The 15,988-nt window shown below is 45.3% G+C and overlaps 1 protein-coding gene across 1 annotated transcript in view; it reads left to right on the forward strand.

The window, feature by feature from the left end:
* PIGT (phosphatidylinositol glycan anchor biosynthesis class T) overlaps positions 1–15,988 on the forward strand; it is a 262,746-nt gene that overhangs the window by 66,887 nt on the left and 179,871 nt on the right. The window contains exon 4 of the mRNA XM_086932377.1: positions 640–740. Within this exon, the coding sequence (XP_086788503.1) occupies positions 640–740 (101 nt within the window). The remainder of the gene's footprint in view (positions 1–639; positions 741–15,988) is intronic.

A 15,988-nucleotide genomic window follows, 5' to 3' on the forward strand; every position in this document is an offset into this window, starting at 1 on the left:
TGTACCGCCCAACTGAGTCAGCGCCTTACAGAAGGAATGTGGTCTGGAAAGGCCATCTTTCCCTGGTATTATCCCTGATAGCACTATGACCAGCTGTATATCCAACTACCTGCTGGACAACCTCCTAATGTGCTCTGAGGCACACTCTTATCTAGGCAATCCCATTTTAAACTGTCATCATCAAAAGCAGTCCTACATTTAATGCACATATTTGCATTCACTTTCCCTTCATATTTTCCCCTGCCTTCCAATGTACCATATTCTATACAAATGAACAAACTGGTAAATACAGTAAATATGACACTATAAATTAGCAAAGCTCCACACAACTGATGGATTTATACACCCAACCTAAATTCCCCAGCTATATGCAGGTTCCCTTTTTTAGAGCCAAAGTGAGGAAACCCTGGTCTCCTGTTGCGTACATATTGTCAATCTTGCATGTGTATATATACCTTGTGATTAGACAAGGGTCTAAATGCCCCGGTCCCAACCTTTTTATTAATAGCACTGATTCCGGTAAGAAAATGTGGCATGAAGATGGAAGGACAATTATTGAACCAGGGAAATGAGAGATGCTTTTTTCTATAAATAGTAGCCCATCATTGTACTCACCCATAGACTTCTGCCTACTTACAGGTACAGAACACCGCCTGTTGAGATATGCTATCCTTCCCCGAGAGATTGTCTGCACTGAGAATCTAACCCCATGGAAGAAGCTGCTGCCCTGTGGGTCGAAGGTGAGACCATGCACGTTTTCAAATACAAATAGAGAATTTGACAGCAGGTACCCCATGCTGATGTAGTCGACCCATTTTCAGCTTGCTTAGAATGCCAAGACAATATATGACCCCCTTACCTACTTGGTACTGTTCCTCGCATTCACTACATTTATTCTCTTTAAAAGTGTTTTCTAATGTTACTGATGCCCTTTTTTTCACTCCATCACAGCCAAATCCTGCCTTTTCTGTTTAATATATTGAGCCTTACTTTTAAGAGAACTCTTCCTCTGAAAACCGCTGCTGTATGTAAAAATAAGAGCTAGAGCAGCAGTTCATTTAAGTCTCCCATGCATGACGTATTTCAAGCAGCACTGTTTATATGTTTTTTAAGTATGCTACCTGAGGGGGTTAGCGCCATATGGTCCCAAAACATCAGAAGACATGGTGTTACATTTTTCGTGCTAATCGTTTAATTGTGTATAATGAATAGTGAATTTCTTATGCATTAGGCAGACATATAGCATACCTTAATGCAACTTGCATTTTAAAGATCATTTCCATTTATTGCAATTTTCATTATATACTTTTGTATTGATTGTATTGCATGGTTAATGTGAATATATATGTATTTTACATTTTCACATTGGGTGATTAGGATTTTTTCTGTGTCTGTTAATGGGAACTGGCTATATAAGTTGAAATAAGATGGCGCCTACAAGTTGGTGGTAAATAACGAATACCTCTGTAAATGCAAATCTGTACATTTACACCAGTGCCATGTGGCAGACATATATGCCCTTAGGGCATGTATGTGTGCCACATGTGCACACAGGCACTATTCAGGGGTGCAACAGGGTGTCAATGTGACACCCTGCCACCCTTGACTCTTTTCCTATTTTACCAAATCCGTATTTACCGATTCGGTAATTGACATTCATTCCTATGGGCCTCCAGGTCCATAGGAATGAATGGCAATTACCGAATCGGTAAATACCGAATCTTAACGATTCGGTAATTTTTACAGATTTTTTTAGCTACGTAGCATTTACCGATTCGAAAATACTGAATCAGTAAAATTCAGTATTTTCAAATCGGTAAATTTCAATTACCTACATCTAGCCCTTTGTACCTTAATATTCAAAGATATGGTATTTAGCACCATAGGGGGTTTAGATACGTGTAGTTAGCTTTCATCGTTGAAAGGCCTGTAGCTAAGGGTAGTTCTGATCCATGGTTCCTGCATCGCAGAGCAATCCAAAAATTCCTTACCCTCCCCTCTGCCCCCCCCCCCCCCCCCCCCCCCACGTCCTCCCTCTCTCAAAATTACTTTAAAACTTGGGAGTCTAGTCTCCCTACAACAGTACACATTCATGTCAAACTCAATTAGTTTGGGCATTACAGATGCAAAAACGCTACTGTACTCTACAGAGTGCTTTTGAGTAGCAGAATAATCTGGCGACTAGCCGTAGGTTATTCATAGTTAGGTGCGTTAGTCAGTTGGAAGGTAAGTTAGACAAAAGTCAACAAGACTCCAGGTCGCAGGTGTGTGACTCATAACTGTGGTGCATAAACACATAACTGACTGACCACAAGCCAAGTTCAGACTGCAGGGGTTGCCCTTAAATGGGTTGTGGAAAGGGAGTGATAGAGATAATTCTCAAGGGTGTTTGCCGAGCATTTCCCTCTTTGTTGCGATTGCCACAGGCCTTTAGCAGTTTTTTTTGTGAGTCTCTTCGGGGTCTCTCTTCTCTGACCCTCCTAACCTTGGGGATCAGTCAGTGTTAAACCCAACAGGGATGCAGCATCTTCCAGTTCCGTGAAATGGTGCAATTATTTTTAGTATTCAAAAGAGATGCCGAAAGGGTAGGTCCAGTAGTATTTGGCATGATTTCAGTGCAGAAAGCCAGTCTCTGGCTTAAATTGCAGGCGACGTACCACTGTCGCGGAAGCATTATTCTGGAAAAATGCGCATGTCGCTCCATAGAACGAAACGGAAACCTGTTATCGGGCTGTTTGTAAGATCAGTTCTTTGGTCTTGAAGGAATGTAGTTTAGTGAGGACATCCCTAGGTCGCTTTCCACCACTTGCGGTTTATGGGCCCATCCTGTGCCCTCTCTCCAGCTGAACTGCCACCCGGTTACTCACCAAGGAGTTCTGAGAACATGCCCACAAGGTTGGCTTCCAGGTCAGGACCTTCAACTCCCTCCTCCAGGCCTCCATTTCTTTTAGTTATCATGTCTGGACTGATTTTCCAGGTGTTCACATTTCAATAAGGCCAATTGCAACTGGTTTCGGAGCAGGTCTGTAATGCAATCAATAGGACTGAGTCTCTGTTCCAGACCGTGGTACTTTATTTTGAGGTCGAGTGTGCGGGTGCTAACTGAGTCTGTCGGTCTGAAGGGAAACCAGCTGGGAATTGACATCTGTCGTGAAAATAGATTTCAAAGAAGACAGCAAAGCCTGCTTTTACCTCTTCCCTCACCCTGTTGGCTTGCATCTTATTTGGCAGCATAAAGGCTGCCAAAGTGCCCAGGTCAAAGGGCCCCAGGGATACAGTAACCAAGAGAGACGCAGTAAGGGCTGGGCAGATGGGTTGAGGATAGCCCTGCTGCCCTCGTCGTAAACTGAGTGGGGATCGAAGTGCACTTGTGTTTGGAGCAGAGCCCTATAGGAAGCTGTGTTCTGAAGAAACCTATGCCCCATCTCTGCCTGCTCCAGCCCCTGTCTTTCCGGGACATTCTGTGTTTCATGCCAGTGTCCGGATTCTCCTGAGGGAGTCTTCCTGTCCCCTAGGGTAGATAGCGCCCTTTGTGGTCGTGAGCACATCCCCTGGAATGGGGGTTATGGCGGGCAGGCTCTCCGGGGACAGACCTCGCTAGATAGTACATGCAGATCAAGGTTGGTCCTTTGGGTCAATGTTGTCGCAGGGATTCCGTGCTCAGACAGAACTGTCCATAGAGGCTTGGAACCTCAATGAATTAGGATGTCTCAAAACTCACCTTAGTACCCAAAAATCCCCTACCAGACTAGCAATCAGTGTCTCATTGGTCATCATAAACTCCCAATGCTTAGACAAACCAGAACATGAACTTAGTACACCTCAGGTAACGTGGAACACATGAACACTCTTTCGTTATACAATCATTTCAATCCAGAACAAGGAGCAAAAGAGGACACGTGCATATTTGAAATGTTTATTCACTAATGCAGTGCTCTCAAGCGCAGTATCTTAGCTAATGCAAGCAAACATATTATAAGAAACAAAGTAATCAGCATAGTCACTAGTCCATAGAACACAAACGGTGAAAGCATAGTATTATGCTAAAATGAATAGGGTTTAACAAAACCTAATTCTCACCCTCCCTAGCTAGTATATTATATTATATCTAAGAAGGTCTCTTGTGGGTTTTAGCAGAGCAGCACTCACTGTACAGACACAGCTTGCCAAGCAAGACTGATATCAGTGCAACAACATATTATTCTCGCATGAATCGAAAACATTTTACTAGGCTCAAAGCTAAAAGTAGTAGATATGTGTTGTGTGCAAAAGCAGCAAAAGCAAAAGCAGCAGAAAGGTAAAATGGCGTTTAAACTCCTAAAAAGCTCATGCTAACTTAACACAGTATTCAGGCGACATATATTAATATATCACCCTCCCTTGATCCGAACACGTATCAGATAAGATAAGATAAGAAAAGGGACTCAATTGTGGAAAGCAGATCTCAATAAAACGTTCAGTACGAAATCGAGTAGGTGAGGAAAAAAAATTTTGTCAGCCCAAAAATCCAAAATCTCACCAGCACGACATTGCAATTTTCACTGTCAGTAAAGCCAATAGGTCTGATTTTAAAAAAAAAATGTCCATCATAATTCAGAAAAAATCTGAGAGAAGAAAAAAATCAAGACATCAAAGGCCTCAATAGCAGTAAGCCTAAAACTGAGTATGCAAAATAAGCAGCAACCGCTTCCAAAAGGAAGTCACTGTTATCATCCGAAAACAACTCAGCCATCCAATTTAATAGAGAGAAAGAACATTCATGCTCTTCAATTACCGGAGCCTCTAGTACCATCAGAGGACAACTCGGTGGGTTCTCAATGAAGCTGTGTGTCAAGAAATCTTGCGCCGCTGCAAATATATTCCAACGACCCAGAACTCCATGCATCGCTGCAAAGGCCATAATCCCTCCGTCAGAACAAAGCAATTCATGAGCAACTAAGGACTCATGAGATGATCATAATCCACTTCAGGAGACACCAAATTGCAGAGACACAAATCCAGGGCCCACATGAAATCACAGCTCAGGCAATGAAATACAGGCTGGACACAGGTGAAATAGGAAAATCGAAACGATAATCCATATGATGCACTCAGGGTGGCAAGTGGCAGCACACCATAGTATTCAAGCATCCTGTTGCGAAACAGTGCTAACTGCTCCCGCTCGTTTGCGAACACAGGACGGGCATCCATTTTTAAGTAAATAAAACAGCAATAAAAAACCAGCAGCCAGCGCCAGCAGAACAGGAAGTCCACCAAATAGGCTGGAGAATATCGAGTGAAAGAAAGCAGGAATGACTCCAAATATTTTTTGGAAAGAAGTCACTAGACCACTGCTTACTACTCTAAAAAAATGAGCCAGCCCCGAAGTGGAGGACGCTTAAAGATTGTATGAATCGGCTCACCAAAGTGTAAAGGAAGGTCAGTATTTAATAAGGCATACACTTCTGTGCGGGTGTTAGCTACGTGAAGGACAAATGTTTCGCGAGCAGATGTCAGGGCAACTTCTTTTTGTGACAATAAGGCTCTTATTCTGCTCATCTTATTGAACTCTGACTTCAAGGCCGGAATTCTCGGCCAGATTGAAACATCCAGGTTCCCATGCGGGGGTGGATACAGCACATTCTTATAGCAAACCACACGCTCACTGACTGTTACAACATAAGCTATGCCTTTCAATAACCCACAACAATCCTCATTGTATAAAAGTAAATAACTCCCGTTAGCTAATAAGGTAAAAGTTGGGACTATAGCGGGCACCGGTGTACCTTTCAAAACACACGCTAAATTAGGGTGGTCTTGGTTACAGGAACCATGCAATTGGATGTGTCTGCACATCAATGAGTGATCTGGTGTTTCTGTACACTCATCTCTATTCAGATATACCTCTTTCCCGTCCCTAAGGCATCTATAAGTGTAAGGGAGTGACCAGGCTTCATGTACGTAGGAGGTACAGAGCCGCTCGTATCTGCAAATGGCAAAATACTTCATGCAATTTGTAAACTGGAAAAGCGCAAAAGGTAAAGTAATCAACCCGTGGATTAGCCATGTTGCAGCCGTGGCCTCTACCACTGAAAAGGGCAAAGACTCTAAGCGTTCAATGTGTAACATTGAAAAAGAAGCATCTCTCATGGAAAGCAAACATTGTTTTTCAGTTAGATTAAAAGGTGCAAACAGAGATGTGACATTAACATAGGTCCAAGGAACTTTTCCATTTTTCAGCGTCTGCAAGGTCCACGCAAACTGTATAACAGAACGCAATTGATTTTGACCATGGTACAAAATAGACACTTCATCTTGTACAATTTCAACAACAGACGACACAATATTATCCGATGTGTAAATTCGGGAGGAAAGGGAATTAATGCTGTTGTCCACAACTGCAAGCACTTTTTCTAAATTAGCTTGGTCAATTGCCCTAAGGCGGGTAGCCGCTTCAATCTGTGATGTTTTCCAGAGTTCATTATAAATGGCATAGATCCATCTTTTAGATCTACCTTTAGCCGGGCCCTTTATGAAATCATTCAAGTCAACCTCGTCGGTCAGTTTAGATAAATGCAATTTAACTGACTCCAATGTATAGTGCTTGAGCCAATTCTGACATAATTTGCCTACTGAATAAGTGGTAACAGAATGGTCACTCTCAAAACAGGGATCTACCCTGACTTGTGTAAAACGCTCAGCTAAGCCCAAAAAACGAAGCTGGCACGAATTCGCACTTCGGTGCCACATTAACCAACCCTTGGGATCCAAACTGGAAATGTTAAATGATGAATTCAGCAAATTGGTTTGCAATTCCCTAATTGAAAATTTAGTCGAATTTTCCCAACCCGAATATTCTTCCAAATCTGGGAAGGAAGGAGAATTTAATTTTTTAGAAGTAGCCAATCCAAAGCATGTCGTCTGTGAGATAGTAGAATTCAAAAACAACATATGATTTGGGATGAGACATGCACGGTGCAAAGCCTCAGTGCCTTGTACCTGCCAACTTTTAAAATCCCAAACTGATTTAAGGTCAATAATTTCCTTCCACAACTCGTAGCCACCAACAGCTAGTTGGTCTAGAAAGGACTTTGAATACAGTAATTTAGTATCGGTAAGTCTAACCTTGGACATGGATTTATCTGTCAGCCTAAAATAAAATGAATTCGGATTGGACTGATTAAAGTCCGTAAAATAAGTGTACTTTTTCAGAAATGTATTCGAGCTGCCTCTTAAAGGAGCCGGACAATGTTCCCACTGGGTATAATTCACAGTACCTCTCCTAGAATTAGTTTTGTGTAAGTAATGATTGCCAAAATGTTGGAAACAAAACAAATCACCATAATAGCAGATTCTAAATATAAATCTTCAGCATCAAAGGCAGCATAATACTTTAAATCAGCAAACAAAGTCTCTAGGGCCCGAACATCCCAATCATCAGAACGTATGTTTCGTTGAACCACATCCCCCATGTTAACTGTAAGCACATTAGGAACATTAATAACCTCAGTCGGACCATGGATTTGAAATTTAACTGCATCCCAGACTATTCCATCCAGGACAGGCCTTGCGGTGATGTTAACAAAAACCAAGTCTCTTTTCAATCTGTGGGCTGAATGTGAAGAGGAGTGAGGAGTCAATGTTCCATTCAGATGTCTAATGCATGTTCTTTCCTCGACATAATGTCCATTTATAAATTAAAAAAAAATAAAACACAAAACCAATTGCCATAAAAAGATAGAGAGCAGAAAGCCCCAGCCAAATGTAAGTCCAAGGGGGTATTAAAAAATGTTTTTTAAACAATGTCGTGTAGGCTCTTAGCCTTGTGGGCTTGTCCGACGTATGAGAAACAGAGTCAAAAGAAAATCTGGATTCAGTGGCTAAACGAGTTTGCAAATCAGGCATCGATAAGTCAGTTGGGTAAGTTAAGTCTGTATCATCAGGGAGAGTACCAGGAAAAGCACTCAATAAAGGACTGGAAACTGCAGGCATCTCGAGGACCACCTCCGGTACACAATCCGAAGCAGTGGCCAAAACAGAATTTCTCACTATCGATGGACATGAGACCGCCGGTGTCATGCTAAGAAGAATCGGCCACTCTGTGTATTTTGACATTGTCAATGGAGATATACCTGTTCTCTTTACGACCTGGAAGTGGTGGTAAAATGACTGTTCTTGTGCCCTTCACTCCAAGCACGGGAACCGGAGCACGGTATGAGGGACCAAATTCCTTTTTGTTATCGATCTTCTCCCGAACCAGTTCTCCAACTTGGGGTAGCCAGCCAACTACCTGGATCTGCAACGCATCATCCGAGGTGGAGGGCAAATGTTCCTTTGCAAGACTTTCTCTGGTCTCTTGTAGAGTCTGTAAAACATTGCAATGTTCATCTACGTCAAAGGAGGCACCCGAACCGACCGCGTCTAGGCGGTCAAGGTCCGGGACATACATCTTGATACCAAAGAGCATTTCGTATGGGGTCCGCCCACCCAGAGATCTTCTAGGGAGATTATTAAGAGCACACTGCACGCCATTGAGATGGGCCAGCCAGTTTCTGCCAGTGCCTATAACTCGAGCTGTCAGTGATTGCTTTAAGTCACGGTTCATTCGTTCCACAACACTATTACCATCAGGTCGGTATGGAGACGAAAACATGACTTGGACCCCCATGGAACTCATGGCATCCCTATACGCCTTAGAGGCGAAAGCAGGACCCTGATCCGAATGAAATGACCACAGGCAAAAATCCCTACAAAGACACGCAAATCCCCGATGACAGTCCGTGAATCAGCACTACGATGAGGCCAGACCCAAACAAAGCGTACTTATACGCAGTATCAGAAGAAAAAGGACCGCAGTGATCTAAATAATCGCAACCAAACGGTTTATTAGAATTGAACAACTGTGTTTGGGGTGGACGCGTAGCAGTTGAAGGTTTAATCTGCTGGCAAATGTCACATTGAAGGACATAGTCACGCATCTGTTTGTACAGTCCCCGCCACCAAAAACGTTGTTGCAACCGAGACACAGTAGCTGAAACGCTCGTATGCGCAGATGCCACCCCTTCATGGGCCGCTGTGATCAGTGAAAGTGTGCGATCAGAGTTGGGAATCCACCTCTCCCCAACTTCCGGAATTTTCACATAAGGAACCTTATTGGGACTTAAGTGGTATGTGTACTTCGAAGGGAACCCCGCAGGATGTTTATCTCCCTTCTCAGTGGCAGCAACAGCCGCCGAGATATCATTATCAATCTTACTTTTGGACCGTGTGACTGCTGCAACTAAATATGTCGATACCGCTGATTTTGCCGCTTCATCAGCAAGCGAGTTGCCAACAGCGAGGACTCCCATGCGCTGGTGACCGAGAGTATGAATTACAAACACGAGTGGCAACTGCTCTTTAAGCTCAGCCACTCTGACCCAGATCATTTTATGTTTTATTGTGCTACCCTTGGAATCACGAAAATCATTCTGAATCCAAAAGAACAAGTTTTCATTGTAAGACTGGACACAGTAGTAAGAATCACTTATGATAAGTGTTGTCACACTAGGATCAGCATACTCCAATGCAAACATCAGAGCACGAAGCTCTGCTAATTGTGCGGTGCAGTCCCCTAGAGTCTGCATGTGCACGACTCTGGATTTGAACTCATCGTTCACCATGGCACCTACCACAATGGCGCATGCACAAACGTAGGCGTGTTTAGAACCATGCGCAACCTGTGCCGAACCATTGGTGTATATGATGCAATGGAAATCCTCCAAAGGCCGCATAGCCAAAGGAGCAGGATGAACAAACTCATATTGCAAAAACTCCTGTGTTAGACCTGTCTGGCTTTTTGGCGAAGTCCCTCCTAATTATTATTTATTTTGTCCCCCTTTTTGCCCCTCATACCCTTGGTAATTTTTTTTGTCCACTGACTTTTTAGGTGATGGTCAGGGGGATATGTGTTCTTTCCCCCCTCATAATCTTTTACCTCCGGCCCAGAGGCCTGTTCTGACAGGAAAGTTGGAGCTACACAAAATGGTGGCCACCAACTGCCCTAATTGTCACAATCAGAACTTGGCCATAGCCTAGCATAGGGCGTTCTAGAACCTTCTGGTCCATTCTGGACCACTGAAGGGCAGCCTATATAAGGCAGAATGCGAGGCAGCCATTTTGTCTACCTGAGAGAGTCAGCTGGAGGATAGGCTATCCTGGCAGGTGGGGAGAGACTAGTGTAAGGGTTGAACTTCTGGACTGGGAAGCAGCCTAATTATCCCACTACTCTACCTTTCCTGTGGGTTCTTGACTTGTCCCCGCTGTGGAAGATTAAGGGAGACCCTGGGCGCCTGACTAACCCCTAGCTGAGGAATAGCGGGGTGTCAAAGGAGAAGGAGACTGCAGTACTGCGGTGCGCAGTCCTCTGCCCAGCAGAAAGAGACTCTAGAGGAAGTGCCCTCATCCCAGGTTCCCAACCTCCAACCAAACTTGAGTAGTAAAAGGACTTTGCACAGTGGGAGAGTGGGAGCTGAGGTAGAGAATCGAACTAGCACTGTTCCCTACCTTCCTGGGTGCTGGGGAAGGCTTGTGCCCTGGCTTCCTGAGGAGCCCTGGTTGATCGTGCAGTTGACCGGTCCCTGGAGTTCCTGGTGAAGGGAGCCGGTGTCTTTGAGGCAGCGCCGTCCCCACGGTGAGCGGGACCCCTGGGGAGCTGATTGCGTTCGGTGACAGCGCCTTCCCCGGGATCCACTGAGCCGAGAAGCTTTGCGAGGCTTCTCTCTGTGAGCGGGACCCCGGGGGCGCCTTCCGCGCTTCTGGCGCATTGCCTACATCGCACTGTCTCGCATAGTAAGGGGAGGGCGAGACACTGCTGAAAAGCGCCTTCGCGCATGCCCCAAATCGCGATCCCAATTCCCACAGGAGGGGCCTAGGATCGAGCAGGCCCGGACGAGTAGTGTCCTTCCTGGGAGTGTCTTCGTTGAGGAGAGACGGGACAAGAGCGAGCGCTTCCGCGCATGACCGCCGAGTGAGTGTCTTCGTTGAGGAGAGGCAGGACAAGAACGAGCGCTTCTGCGCATGGCCGCCGAGTGAGTGTCTTCAGCTGAGGAGAGGCGCCGAGGGATTACCAAGGAGCGCCGAGTGATCTGCTTTCCCTCCTGCTCGAGCGCCACACTGAGGAGCTGGCCCGAGCAGGGAGGGAGTGGTTAGAGGCCTGGTAGGGGCCGGGGGGAGCCTTGTGTAATCTGCCCTGGTTGTCCTCCGCTCGAGAGCCCCACCGAGGAGTTGGCCCGAGCGGGGGAGTGAGCATTGTGGAGCCTTCTGAGGCGAGGGCCTCTCCAGCCTCAGTCCCCGACCCCCCTTCGTTTGCTGTTCCCCTGGTGAGCCTGGCGCAGGACGATCCCAGCTTCAAGTACCAAGTAAGGAGGTAGACACGTGGGGGAGTAACTTCCACACAATTAACTGGTGCCGTAAATTGAGATACTGGCCCCGAGAGTACAGCGTCCATGAGGAATCCCTGACAGGGTTTTATGGGAAGCTGAATTAAGTGATATTAACTAACTTCACCTGTGATAAGATAAGGGGGAGAACTGTAAAGATATTCCTGTAAAGGACACTGTTTACCTGAGCTAGAATAAGGGCTGATCTTGCCAATGGTTAAAGTAATGCTGTGAGAGACCAGTATTGTACACAATATAGTAACCAATTGAAGTTGATTCTGGAGTTTTATGAAATGCGCAATTGATGCTGGTCAGTGATTTGAGAAAGCAAGTCTAAAGTGTTATGGATAATTTATTGACAAGTGTACTGTATAATTGAACAGGTTAACACCCTGGGAAGTGGAATACTGAATTGAAGGCAACTAAATGTAATGTATTGAAGAAGCCAATTGATAATTTGCTAGTAATTTAAAAGGTAAAACTGCTGATTCTAAAGTAACCTGAAATGTTCTAAGCTATATATATTTTGAAGAACAAAGAGAATATTATTTTTATAAAGCAGTACTTATTTTCCCACATTTTTGGTGTAGCGTTTTCTTTTTGTGTGCTATTGCGTGGTTTTACTGTTGGGTGGTCTGCAACCTTTACACTGTGCCTCTGAAATGTTAGTCTTGCCCTAGGCCAGGCTACCCCAGTTCCAACATATTGGTGCCACCGTAAGGAGGCATCAAAAATGAACGTGACGTCCGGAGACGTCAGTGATGCAGCCCATTGTATCCACCGAGGGTGCAAAGCCTTAGAATTAGGTACACTGCCCTTCGTAACTGCCTCCAAAGCAGGACACGGGGTAACAACCAACATGCGTTTTCCCTGTGACAGAGCGCGTTCCTTTAGAATCGCCATCTGCACAGCCGTCAAAACTTTCTCCACAGTGGAAAATCGCATTTCAGCCGAAGTGTACAAGTGTGACTTGTAAGCAATAGGTACTGTATCTCCTTCGTTAAAAGTAAGGTATGTGAAACCCACCGTCCCAGAGATGATTCTTATCACCAGGTTGGTGTGATTATCACGAGTTAATAAGTATTTAGAAGCGAGCAGATCAGCCTGCAAAGATTGCAGTATAGCCGAGTGCTCAGGCAGCCAGTTTGATTTTGTAAAATTTGGTTGTATCAAAGCATACAAAGGCTTGATACGCTGGGCATATTCAGGAATGTATGTTCTCCCGAAATTCAAAAATCCCAGCAAAGACTGTAATTTTTTTCAGAGTCGTTGGAGCGCGCAACTGTGCGCATTTCTCCAAGAAGTGAGGAGCCAATCCTCGACCTTCATTGTTGAGCTCGTAGCCCAGGAACAACACTGTGTACTCTGCAATGTGCGATTTTGCAAAGTTGAATTTGTAACCAAAGTCCGCAAAGCTACAAATTAAGCGGTCAACGCGACACAGATGCTCCCACAGTTCGTCATCCGTGAGATAAATGTCATCCACATAAGAACAAGCATCTGGGTCAACCCTCTCTAAGAGAGAGACTATGCGGGCAGCAAACACTCCAGGACTATTCTTGTAGCCCATCGGTAAACGTTTGAAATGTTTTTGGACACCGCCACAAGTAAAGGAGGTCCATTGGGAACTAAGACAATCCAAATGGTGGGCATAAAAACCGTTGGAAATGTCAAGCCTTGTTTTAAACCTCTTACGCACGAGTCTATCCACTAAAGCAGAGCCGTGAGTATTCTGTACTGCACAGGTACGGCAATGCGAGTTTAAATGCCGGTAATCCAATACCAAACGATACGAACCGTCAGGCTTGGTTACAGTAAAAAGAGGGTTATTCATTGGTGAGACACAAGTTTCAATAACACCCTGATATTCTAATTGAACAAGGATTTCCGCAACGGAAGCCTTTGCTTCACACTTTATGGGATATTGAGGTTGAGGCTGTGGCATAGACCGTAAAGGAATTTCGTGGTGTGGGGAAAATGTATCCCACCCACAGTGTGTACGATACAGAGCCGGCGCAAGAGCTTTAGCCTACTCTTCTGCAAAATTCAGCGCATGCTCCTTCGAGACTGTGCGCGCGAAACTAGGAAGGATTACCTCCTCCACTCTCAGAGCTGCGAGCACAAAAGGTGGGGGCCAGTCAGCCTCCGCTAACAAAATGTCATAGGTAGTCGTAAGATTCTCCCAAAATACCCCTTCTATAGTGCGTTAAATGTCACCCTCAATGAATAAGACAATTTCATAGATTCTCTCAGGGGGAGCTACTCTAGTGTCAGCTGTCTCCACAACATCATAACGGTCAGTCGCAGTCACCTTCAGTAGTGGACGCAGGGCCACTCGCAGTATAGTAATCTCCGCTGCGCTGTCCAGCAAGGTCAGAGCTCATGTCTGATTCCGAAGCTCGGTTCTCACTATCTGTGGCATATATGTGTGTTGTTAAAGAAGCGACTTTCTTTTTCTGAAACTGGGCTCTCTTCGGTGTAAAATCGTCCTGCTTGCCTTTGCCGTCTTTCGGGCTGGGCTGGTCGCGTCCTTGCTGGCCGCCCCGACCCCTGCCGCCTCCTCCACCACCGTAAGAAAAAGCCGATGACTCCTGAAAAGAACGAGGAGAGCGTTGATCAGAAACCTGAAAACGATCAGTGATTTTATCATTGCGCGATCGCGCAAGTCATAAACACGTTCTGTGGGCGCAGGCAATGGAGACGCAGGACGGGACTCCTGTTTCTGTCGTTTTCCCTGTTTCTGTTTTTTAGGCCAATTTTGTTTTTTGGACTTGGGCTGTTTGTCGCTTTCCGACTTCTGCCCTTGGGGTTGTTTCTTCTATTTAGTCGAAAAAGGCTTGAGACCCCTACTATTGCGGCCCACGGTTTTATAAGCCGCCACAATAATTTTCGCCAATTGTCGGGGTTTATCACCATCGGGAACCGCCTGCAAAGCATTGGCAACCTGAAAGTTCACCGCATCCCCCTTGACATTCGCAAGTATGAGAACGGAAACCACATCAAAGGCGCCACAGAGACGCATACCCAATTCAACCGCATCCTCCGGTCCGTGGTCATCCTGAACACGTTTAAGGACCATCGGCAGGACAGTCATAGACTGAGTGCCTTAACACCTCGCGTAGACCGCCGCAAATGTTTTACCCCAGGTCTCACAGTCACCGATTTCGGGGGTCAAATCCTTAGGTAAGCTAATTGTCAGAATCTTGTGTTTTTCACCAGGAGACGTGTTAGGAAATACTGCTTCCACCTGGTCAAACTTCTCGGCAAGCCAGAAAGGAAAATCATCCTGTTCCTGGTGACGCTTGCCCATCACAGCATTGACCATAAGAGGACTGAGCTTCATACCGCCCTGTCCGGCAGGAAGCGCCGCACCACCCGAGGCCCCGCCCGGGAGATTGTTGGTGATGTATTGCACTAACGACCTAATCACGCTAATTGCGACTACATGTAGTCATCTGATTTCAGCCAAGCTCCGTGCTGAGGATGAGGCGTAAATCCAGCCAAGACAGGCCAAGTTGCGCCTGGAATGGACAAACGACCTAACCTCGGAGCTGATAACTAATGGGGTAGGGCGCCATTAAACCAAACGCGGTGCTGCCAAGCATCAATAGGAATTTCCTGTGCCCTATACGGAGTATATTCATTTGGCACTGCAGTGGGAGTGTAGGTATGGAACACACCTGAAGTTCCGTCCACTGCCGGGAAGGTCACCCACGAATAAAACATTTCGGAAGGGTAAGCCACCTCTGCACTCACCACCATTATTACTGCCATGCCATCCACGGGAACATTATAATTTTGCAAATGATTGCGCACCGCAATGCGACTATGCTGCGGAATGTCCACCGCGGCCATAGTGACACAGAAAGAAAAAGGTACAAAGTCAACCCTGTAGCACAACTGGGTAGTAATTCAAGGAAACCGTTTAGAAAGATTCAAGCTTGAAAATACCTATACCAATATAGGTAGGTTTGTCTGACACCACCGTTAACCGGAAACAATAGTGAAGGTGTTAAGGACTGAATGATGTACTACTCAAGTATCACGTTATAAGACCACCAACGATTGGGCGCCATGTCGCAGGGATTCCGTGCTCAGACAGAACTGTGCATAGAGGCTTGGAACCTCAGTGAATTAGGATGTCCCAAAACTCACCTTAGTACCCAAAAATCCCCTACCAGACTAGCAATCAGTGTCTCATTGGTCATCATAAACTCCCAATGCTTAGACAAACCAGAACATGAACTTAGTACACCTCAGGTAACGTGGAACACATGCACACTCTTTCGTTATACAATCATTTCAATCCAGAACAAGGAGTAAAAGAGGACACGTGCATATTTGAAATCTTTATTCACTAATGCAGTGCTCTCAAGCGCAGTATCTTAGCTAATACAAGCAAACATATTATAAGAAACAAAGTAATCAGCATAGTCACTAGTCCATAGAACACAAACGGTGAAAGCATAGTATAATGCTAAAATGAATAGGGTTTAACAAAACCTAATTCTCACCCTCCCTAGCTAGCATATTATATTATATCTAAGAAGGTCTCTTGTGGGTTTTAGCAGAGCGGCCCCATACCTCAA

The sequence above is a fragment of the Lissotriton vulgaris genome, chromosome 7 (genome assembly GCF_964263255.1).
Source record: "Lissotriton vulgaris chromosome 7, aLisVul1.2, whole genome shotgun sequence".
In the NCBI taxonomy this organism is placed as follows: Eukaryota; Metazoa; Chordata; class Amphibia; order Caudata; family Salamandridae; genus Lissotriton; species Lissotriton vulgaris.